Source organism: Diaphorina citri, unplaced genomic scaffold, assembly GCF_000475195.1.
Source record: "Diaphorina citri unplaced genomic scaffold, Diaci psyllid genome assembly version 1.1 scaffold1558, whole genome shotgun sequence".
NCBI classification, from domain to species: domain Eukaryota; kingdom Metazoa; phylum Arthropoda; class Insecta; order Hemiptera; family Psyllidae; genus Diaphorina; species Diaphorina citri.
Genome location: NW_007378984.1, coordinates 15,351 through 24,869, shown reverse-complemented (window position 1 = coordinate 24,869; position 9,519 = coordinate 15,351). Strand labels below are relative to the sequence as shown.

The following is a 9,519-nucleotide window of genomic DNA, read 5'->3' as shown; positions in this document are numbered from 1 at the left end:
AGTAGGTATGAGATAGATACCCAAGGTTTAAGTAATTAGCAGAATATGTAGGTATTTTGGAAGTCTGAAATTTTCATTTTTGAACAGGTTGTCTTGGATGCTAAATAAAACAGAACTTCCTTCAACTCTAAATTAAAAACAAGTAGAGTTGAATTTTCCTCTTGAAAATGACTATTTCTGATGATTTGCCATCTTGGATTACCAAGCGTGTTTTTCCTCCAATGAAATCCAAACGATCTCACTATAGACCTCATTTCAAAGGTAACATACACTGTTTATTTTAATCTAAAATATGTCCCTCACAAACGAACTCGCGACCTAGCGATTACAACAGTTAATCTCTAATCAGGCAACATCCATGTCCGAGTGGTTATCACACTCGGCTTGCACGCCGAAGGTCCTGAGTTCGATTCCCGGCGAAGTTTTTTCGGCTCTGTGCTTGGAGACCGGGGTTCACTCCGCATCGTGAGGACAATTGAGTAGCTACTTTGATTGAGTAGCGACCAGTGGCGGCATTACCAGAGTAAATAAATAATATAATAATGACAAAAATAGTCAAGGAGGAGCTTAGTAATGCTGTGATATCCACAAAAATTGTGAAGAAGCTCTTGCTTCTACCACAAATAATCTAATAACTAACTGATTGACAGACTGTTGATTGATTCACCCTCACAAACTCACAATCGAGTTGAGTTACGATTGCAAGTTTTTTAGTTCGTCTCCCGGAGTTCTGTACATCAAACCGTGCCGTATTTATATAAATTTCTTATTTCGACCATTTTCCCTACACTAAAATCCCACTTTCTTAGGCTTAGGTTGAAGTAACGCGAAAGTGGTGCCGAGGTACAATCTTTTTTTTTTCCAAGTATAGGGGCAAATGTTCCTAAAAGTTGGATTAAGCTTATACGAATCTACGGATCTTGACCATTTTCAGAGGCGCATTCCTACGAGCACGACTGTCGTGATGACCCTCCCTCCTCCTCCCACCCCACCAGAGCCACCAAAGTTCCTACCACCGCCACCAAAGACTCCCAATCCACAGACCGCCGATCGACCCGCACCGAGTTGGCGTTCGATTTCCATCGTCTCAACGTCCTTCTGTTGAGAGCCGTGGCGAAGGACAATGTGATTGTGGCCAAGAAAATAGCCACCGCTACCATGAGCGAAGCCAAAGTCCAAGCCACTGTGGGTGAGTAGCTGGGCTCGAACCCACGCCCTCTAGATTGACAGGCTGTCTAAGACTCCTTCTTAAAGGAACGAAGTAGGTTTATTGACAGGTTGTTTAAGACAGGCCTTATTGAAGGAACGAAGTATGTAGGTTCCAAGGCTTACCTCGATAATGTTCCCTTTAGGTTTAATTTGTCTGTTTTGTCCGAGTTTGATAAAATTTTGGAACAAATTACATTTTGGGTATAGTCAAAATCGTGGCACAAGCTTCCCCATCCGTGGCACAAGCTCTGCTTATACGGGTGGGTATACCATTTATAAGAAAAATGTATGTTCTGAGTTTTTTGTCGATCAAATATAAATGGAAAAAAAGTCTATTTGAAATATTGTTAAGAAATTGTGTGTCTCGCCAAAACTCGCTGAAAGTTTGTCTTATTTTGATTAACTTTGGCAAACTGGTAACATGTTGAACACACTTGAAGGAGGCTTAGTGAGCTGGAACTTGAAGGAGGCTTAGTGAGCTGGAACTTGAAGGAGGCTTAGTGAGCTGGAACTTGAAGGAGGCTTAGTGAGCTGGAACTTGAAGGAGGCTTAGTGAGCTGGAACTTGAAGGAGGCTTAGTGAGCTGGAACTTGAAGGAGGCTTAGTGAGCTGGAACTTGAAGGAGGCTTAGTGAGCTGGAACTTGAAGGAGGCTTAGTGAGCTGGAACTTGAAGGAGGCTTAGTGAGCTGGAACTTGAAGGAGGCTTAGTGAGCTGGAACTTGAAGGAGGCTTAGTGAGTTGGAACTTGAAGGAGGCTTAGTGAGCTGGAACTTGAAGGAGGCTTAGTGAGCTGGAACTTGAAGGAGGCTTAGTGAGCTGGAACTTGAAGGAGGCTTAGTGAGCTGGAACTTGAAGGAGGCTTAGTGAGCTGGAACTCGAAGGAGGCTTAGTGAGCTGGAACTTGAAGGAGGCTTAGTGAGCTGGAACTTGAAGGAGGCTTAGTGAGCTGGAACTTGAAGGAGGCTTATCATTTTGTAATAGGAAAAAAGTTGAAAGGTCCCGAGCTGAACTTTTTTTTTTTAGGATGGACAGTGTCAGTGGAAGTCTGCGGGATAGCGAGCCTACCTCTCCTACCTCCCCTGGATCCCCAGACCCTGCCCTACAGAGACGATCCAACACCTCCCCTGTAGCCCTAACTCAGGCCCTGCATTGTCTCTCAGTACAGGAGTATTGTGCTAGAGGTGAGTGTCCTAGGGTTTATAGGGCCTTCTCACCTAAACCTTTTAAACCCCCCCTTTTTTTCCTTATGAGAATGATGATTTGTTTCCATTTGTTGACAAACCACCCCGCTATTTCAATAGGTCTAATTTTTTTAACGGGTTAATTTTTGGTGCTCTCATTTTGGCCCATCACCTAAATGGGAAGTATTGTATTGTGTCCCCTTTTTAGCCCATCTGATGAGGAATATACTACGATACAGTTCTTTGATTGCTACGAAATAATGACACAAAATTTTCATGTTTCATAAAAAAAAGCAATATTCTTTAAATTTCAGTCCAAAGAAGTTACTATTTCCTACACCTATTCTAATTTGTAATGCCAATTTTCTTGTTTTCCCTCCCTAGCCGTATCCCCAATCAGCATCGCATCTCCGCCCCTGATCACCCCGGGGCTCGCTGTAAAGCCGCCCCTGGACCCTCTCACTTCAGAGGCCCTCATATCAGTGGAGATCATCTTCATTGAGGACAATCCTAGTCAGGTAGACAGCGATCCTGGCGGGAAACGGGAGAACCTCCAGATTGCCACCATTCAGTTCAATAACCTGGACGTTATAGGTGAGAGCCATAAGGAAACCTTGAAAAAAATAGTGCTCGCTGTAAAGCCGCCCCTGGACCCTCTCACTTCAGAGGCCCTCATATCAGTGGAGATCATCTTCATTGAGGACAATCCTAGTCAGGTGGACAGCGATCCTGGCGGGAAACGGGAGAACCTGCAGATTGCCACCATTCAGTTCAATAACCTGGACGTTATAGGTAAGAGCCATAAGGAAACCTTGAAAAAAAAAATAGTTCTTATTTATACTGCTCGCATAGGACTCAAATGTCCCTTTACTCCAGCAGTAGGCTACTACTATCATTGTGGTCAAATTCTCAAATTATATTGAGGATAAAATTCCATACCTTGGCTGGGATTGAACCCACGCCCTCCTGTTTAATAGGCGAGCATCTCAACAACGAAGATCTTACAGTTAACGGATATTGCCCAGACAGTCACTTACCATGCGCAGCGTTACTTAACTTCAGTAATGCATTGGGAACTAGTGGATTCAAGCATACAGTTCCCTCTGTCAAAACTCTACCTAATGAAATTCCCTAGCTCGGCCGGCATTGAACCCATACCCTTCTGATTACCAGACGAGCGTCTTGACCACAACGTAAAGAAAGAAAAAATAATAATAATAAAAATACGATTTGAAAGAATTGCTGTATATTGTACAAATATGTAACCATGTTTATTTCATTGACATTTCATCAGTTCTTTTACAAACAGGAAATAATAACCATGTTTTCTATATTTGACTTTTTAAGAGGCTCTTTCATCACTTCTTCTTTCGGTAACTCATCCACTCTGTCCACTGTGTCTTCATCAACGCTTCTTTCTTCTGCTTTTCTGTATTGTTTTTCTTCTTTTCTACATCTCGTTCTTCTCCTTATCGCCGGAGTCTGCTTATCTCCTTTTTCTTTTGCTTATGCTTTCCTTAATCTCCTTTTTCTTCTGCTCATCTCCTTTTTCTTCTGCTTATCTCCTTTTTACTTTCTATTTTATATTTATCGGACCGCTGGGAACAGTTACATCTGGACCGCTGGGAACAGTTACATCTACACTGGCCTCAGCCAAGTAGTAGACAACCAACACTGCCAAACACACCAGAGTTTTGCGCGAGAATGCCATAACTGTTTAAAACTGCCTGGAGGAAAATGATCGCCGAAAAAGTGGTGGATTTTATAGATTGAAATTGATTTACTACCGTGCACCGATTAGATTTCTGTACTGGTATGATTGGAAATAAGGTGGTAGAGAACGCCTAAGGCGTTAACCTCGCCTAGTGGTTGCCTTCCACTCAAGAGTCTATTATTATTATTATTATTATTATTATTTATACTGCTCGCATAGGACTGAAATGTCCCTTTACTCCGGCAGTAGGCTACTACTATTAATTGTGGTCAAATTCTCAATTATATTGGTAAAATTCCATACCTTGGCTGGGATTGAACCCACGCCCTCCTGTTTAATAGGCGAGCATCTTGACCACTACACCACCGAGGCAGGTCTAAAATAGTCGGATCTTCAACAACGAAGATCTTACAGTTAACGGATATTGACCAGACGCAGACGGTCACTTATCGGAATAATAACCATGCGCAGCGTTACTTAACTTCAGTAGTGCATTGAGAACTAGTGGATTCAAGCATACAGTTCCCTCTGTCAAAACTCTACCTATGATTAATAATAATAATAGACTCTTGAGTGGAAGGCAACCACTAGGCGAGGTTAACGCCTTAGGCGTTCTCTACCACCTAACCCTTAGAGCATAGTAATAGTGCTTATTTATACTGCTCGCATAGGACTGAAAAGTCCCTTTACTCCAGCAGTAGGCTACTACTATTATTGTGGTGTCAAATTCTCAAATAAATGAGGATAAAATTCCATACCTCGGCTGGGATCGAACCCACGCCCTCCTGATTACCAGTCGTCTTGACCACTACGCCACCGAGGCAGGTTTGTGTTTACTCTCCTCTGATTTCTGTTTACTCTATGTTTCAGCCAATCAGGAGACGATCGTTGAGCTGATGGGCTTTACCAAGCGTGTTTTTCCTCCAATGAAATCCAAACGATCTCACTATAGACCTCATTTCAAAGGTAACATACACTGTTTATTTTAATCTGAAATATGTCCGAAACAGAATTTTGAAAAAATGGCGCATAATCACTAACGGTCGATTAATCTGATCAACCATATTGTTTGTGTTGGTGAAATCCACCATTTAGCCCACTTCAGTGGTGACGGCCCCTGCTCAATGCTTCCACGAAATAAGAAGGTGGGGGGGGGGATTACGCGCATACGGAATTTTAACCCATTCAGGTGTCGAATCGCACAATTTTACACTTACCCGGCCCACGCTCCATAAAAAGTTCTCAATCCGGAGGTGGTTCAAATCCCGACCAGGACGAGCCAGACTTGAAATTTGGCATGCAGCTGTCAAATGTGACAAGGATGCGACACGAAACTTTTGGTTAAGATCGGTACAACGCTTGACGGTATTTTGCCGCTTTTTGGCGGTTTTCAGCTATACTAACTAAACGGTTAGAGATATTGTAAAAGTTACAATATTAGAAGAACACCAAATAAGCATCTTTCAATAGGATAAGGAAAGTCGTGTGATGTTTTGCCCCATGAAAGGAGGGGGGTTGGACCTAAGAACTGTATTTCTCCATCAGCAACTATTATGATGTTCGCCCCCCCTTTTTTCTTTCTTTTTATTACAAGTGAAAAAAGGGAGAGGTCTAAAAGCGAAAACCTCACCCAGGCCGAGAGAGAGGGAAGGAACGCTCGCCATATATGTGTCTCTGTTTATAGCTAAATCCCCTTTAGGGTTGATTTTTTTTTATTTATTATTATTATTATTATTTTTTTTTTTTTAAGTTCAGCAAGGTTTATAAACTCATCTGTAAACTGTAAACTATACCTGTGAAATATATAAGACCTGTTTGGACTGCGGGAGTAAAGGGACTTTTCAGTCTCATTCTGGCAGGATAAACAAGGTATATTCTATTCTATTCTATTCTATTCTATTCTAATCTTTTCTGTTTCTCAGGGTCTGAACTATTTGATAAGCTGTCACTTGTACGATGCTTCAGTAGCGATGAAACTTGGGATTTATCATGGATTCTTCCGAGCCACAGTTGCAGGACTAGGTAAGTGACCAGTAATCGTGTTGCTGAATGCATCAGTTCACAGTCGATCACTGAATAATAAATCTTCTTCTTCTTCTTCTTCTTCTTCTTCTTCTTCTTCTTCTTCTTCTTCTTCTTCTACTCTTTTACTGATCTGTTTCTTCTTATGTATTTCTTCTTCTACACTTTCCCATGCACATATACGAGGTCCTCGTTTGGACTGCTGGGCCTAATCGCTTAGAGTGATCGCTTTCAGTCCTACTTCGTTCTGGCTAAACAATTCCGAGTGATGATTCGCATCAACTTCGCTATGTGTATAGCATAAGAAATCTGTCTTCGCCCTGTTGTATCGTCCCCAGCTAGGACGCTGATCTACTCCCTGTTATAGTCCCCTAGCCAGAACGCTGATCTCTCTTGTTTATAGTCCTCAGCAGATGTCACTGAATAATAAATAAGAATAGAAAATACCTACCTACTTACCTTTCTGTCAGGCAGTCTCCGTGTCTGAGTGATGATATCATACTGGCCTTGCACGGTCGGAGCGTCCCGGGGTTCGTCCCGGCGCGGTTCAAGTTTTTTTCTTTCATGCTCTATAAGACTTAGGAGTTCGGGCGTGCACTCAGCCTGGTGAGGACAATTTTGAGTAGCTACTTTTTGGATTAACGGCACATTGGCGGAATTACCAGAGTGCTAAAAGTGATTTTGTCCCTATCGAATAATAATGAAGTTCGCCAAGTAGGCGTCATGCTGTGTTATCCACTAAAGTATGAAGAGCCCTAACGAGGCAGACGCGCAGGCTAACCACGGTTTAGCCGGTCATGAAAGTCCTTATAACAAGGCAGACGCGCAAAGCCTCACCAGTTTGGCGACAGAAAGACCGGATATAACAAGGCTGAAGCCACGCGCCAGGCTGACCCGATCAGATTTGGCGACAGCAAAGACGCTATAACAAGGCAGAAGCGCGCAAGTGCTCACCAGTTTGCACCTATACAAGGTCTTTCTGTCGCCAAACCTGGGTGCGCTTTCCAAATCTGTGAGACGGGCGCTAACAATGCTGAAGGCTGAACGTGGTTCTAAAGAATCTAAAGCAAACGCTTTATACAGTGGATAACGTCAGTAGTGGAGAGGGTGGTCTTCCTCTAGCCCGCCTCTCTTCAGAGAGAAGTGGGTGAAAAATAATGTGAAACAAATTGGAAAAACTCAATAAAACAAGGCGGGTGTGAAATGTAACTGTGAAAAACACAGGGAAAACAAATCTGTAGGGCAGTTGGGCAGTTCGACGGAGGTCAAGTCAAGAACATAGTCAAATATTAGAGGAGGGACCCCGCCTGCATTTTCCCTTGGAAAAATCAAAAATTTTAAAAAATTGTAGGTATTTTTTTTTTTTTTTAGTCTGGCAGGGGTACTTTAAACAGGGTTACAGGGAGGATACCAGCCTGCAATTTTCCTTGTAAAAATCATGTATATGACTTTTCAAAAGAATATTCTGTAGATGGGTATAGTATAAAAAACGTGACAATCTTGAAAATCCTAAAACTTTACAAAAAGAAGAAGAACAAAAGTCCACGAAATGAAAGAGTGCTTCGAATCTCTCAGATTCAATAAAACATGAATGTGTCCTTTTTTATTATTCCAAACTTTCGAATCCGGGAATCTATCAGTTCTATGTATGCATTACTACATAAATAATAAATTAAATATAACTAGAACCCAAATAATTCTTTCATAAATTAAGAAATAAATTAAAAAGCTATTCTCTAATATTTGAGAGAGTAGGTATATAAATCTCCAAACATAAATAATTTCTATGTAGCTGTATCACAATTGTAAGAGAAAATAGAGAGGAGAAAGAAAAAAAGTTTAAACTAAACAGTACGTAGGTACCCGTATTGTGATAACTCCCGGGTCTACCATCGCAAGTTAAAATATTCATTGAGAATGTCCGGAGAACGTCCAGGCATAGCCTCTGAGCATGATCGAGCATAAACATTTCAATCAATGTGATTTCTCAATTATTTAGCCTTATTTAGCGTTGTACAAAACAATACAATGAACATTTCAACACGCGACAGTAGACCCGGGGATGAATACGTTGAAAGTAAATCATAAATATACCTAAAGGTGTGTTCACACATGGTCGACGGCCATCGATCGATGTGAATTTATTGTGAATCAACGCTGATCGACCAGCCGTGGACCCACCTTAAGAGAGAAACAATTGAACATTTATTTAATAAAATAAACATAACGTTAACGTAGCTACCAGCCTATGACCGGTTAATAAATAAATGAGTGCTCAGAGCATATAAAAACATGCCAAGCTTATTTATGTCGTGTTTAATATTAATACTTCATCATTTTGGCGAGTTTAAAAAAAAAGGTCTATAAAAGAGTCAAATGCTGTCAATGAAAGATAAATACATACATTGTTTCAGGGAATACAACGCGCCTTGGCAAGGACTTCTTCATGAACTCTGGATCATCCTGGAAGCAAACATATCAAAATTTATATCAAAACGCTTTTTACTTTAACGCGCCTTGGCAAGGACTTCTTCATGAACTCTGGATCATCCTGGAAGCAAACATATCAAAATTTATATCAAAACGCTTTTTACTTTCCTTATCCTATAGGAAGGAAAGTACCTAATTAATTGCAACATCCCATTACATAATAATTATATTCAACATCCTATCACATAGGTAATCCCAATAGGTACATAATAGTCCAGATAAAGTAGGTATCTAAAAGCATGCCAGGGGGCAAGACTTTTTTGATCCTAGGGTTATTTTGGGGTTGTACAATGATGGTCAGATTTTAGTGCCAAAACACGTTTTGAGGTCCCTAGAGCCTAAATCCAAAGTTTAAGCCATTGGTCCGTGTGTGTGTCTGTCTGTAAATTAAATATCTCGAGAACGGTAAGAGCTAGAGACTTGAAATTTGGTATGCAGCTGTCAAATATGACAAGGCTGCGACACGAAACTTTTGGTTAAGATCAGTGCAACCGTTCGCGGCATTTTACCGCTTTTTGGCGGTTTTCGGTGTAATTCAATAATATCTCGGGAACTGTATGAGCTAGAGACTTGAAATTTGGTATGTAGTTCAAAAAAGTGATAATAAGGACCCAAAAAACGTTTGGTTGAGATAGGTGCTGCGGTTGGCGGTATTTTGACCGCTTTTTAGCGGTTGTCGACCGTTTTTTGGCGGTTTTCAGCTATATCGACTAAGCGGTTAGAAAAATTGTAAAAGTTAAGGTAAAAGAATACTCAAATAAGCATCATTTAATAGGATAAGAAAAGTAGTGTGATGTTCACAGCAGATTTTTTTAGACTTGGTCCGCTCTGCCTCTTAGCCATTCAAATAAGGCCTGCCGTTTTTTTTTTTTTTTTTTTGGGGGGTTTGACAGAGGGAATGG

General features: G+C 41.1%; 2 protein-coding genes across 2 annotated transcripts; both read left to right on the top strand.

Moving 5' to 3' along the window:
• The first annotated feature begins 204 nt into the window (after nt 1–204).
• On the top strand, nt 205–1,209 carry LOC108253306. The gene is made up of 2 exons (XM_017447028.2): nt 205–261; nt 935–1,209. The coding sequence occupies exons 1-2, from the start codon at nt 222–224 to the stop codon at nt 1,195–1,197; spliced, it is 303 nt and encodes a 100-aa protein (XP_017302517.2). The 5' UTR covers nt 205–221; the 3' UTR covers nt 1,198–1,209.
• Nucleotides 1,210–1,654: 445 nt separating this feature from the next.
• On the top strand, nt 1,655–7,171 carry LOC103516392. Its single transcript, XM_026828803.1, has 6 exons — nt 1,655–2,391; nt 2,776–2,879; nt 3,078–3,183; nt 4,976–5,071; nt 6,028–6,127; nt 6,949–7,171. Exons 1-6 carry the CDS (start codon nt 2,235–2,237, stop codon nt 7,169–7,171), a joined length of 786 nt encoding a protein of 261 aa, XP_026684604.1. The 5' UTR covers nt 1,655–2,234.
• Nucleotides 7,172–9,519: the final 2,348 nt, after the last annotated feature.

Bases quoted from the DNA above. Each gene is read 5' to 3' on its own strand.
- LOC108253306 (XM_017447028.2), top strand. From the start codon at position 222: ATGAAATCCAAACGATCTCACTATAGACCTCATTTCAAAG. The intron at 262-934 runs GTAACATACACT...GACCATTTTCAG, and splicing joins CTATAGACCTCATTTCAAAG to AGGCGCATTCCTACGAGCAC.
- LOC103516392 (XM_026828803.1), top strand. From the start codon at position 2,235: ATGGACAGTGTCAGTGGAAGTCTGCGGGATAGCGAGCCTACCTCTCCT. The intron at 2,392-2,775 runs GTGAGTGTCCTA...TTCCCTCCCTAG, and splicing joins ACAGGAGTATTGTGCTAGAG to CCGTATCCCCAATCAGCATC. The intron at 2,880-3,077 runs ATCATCTTCATT...ATATCAGTGGAG, and splicing joins AGGCCCTCATATCAGTGGAG to ATCATCTTCATTGAGGACAA.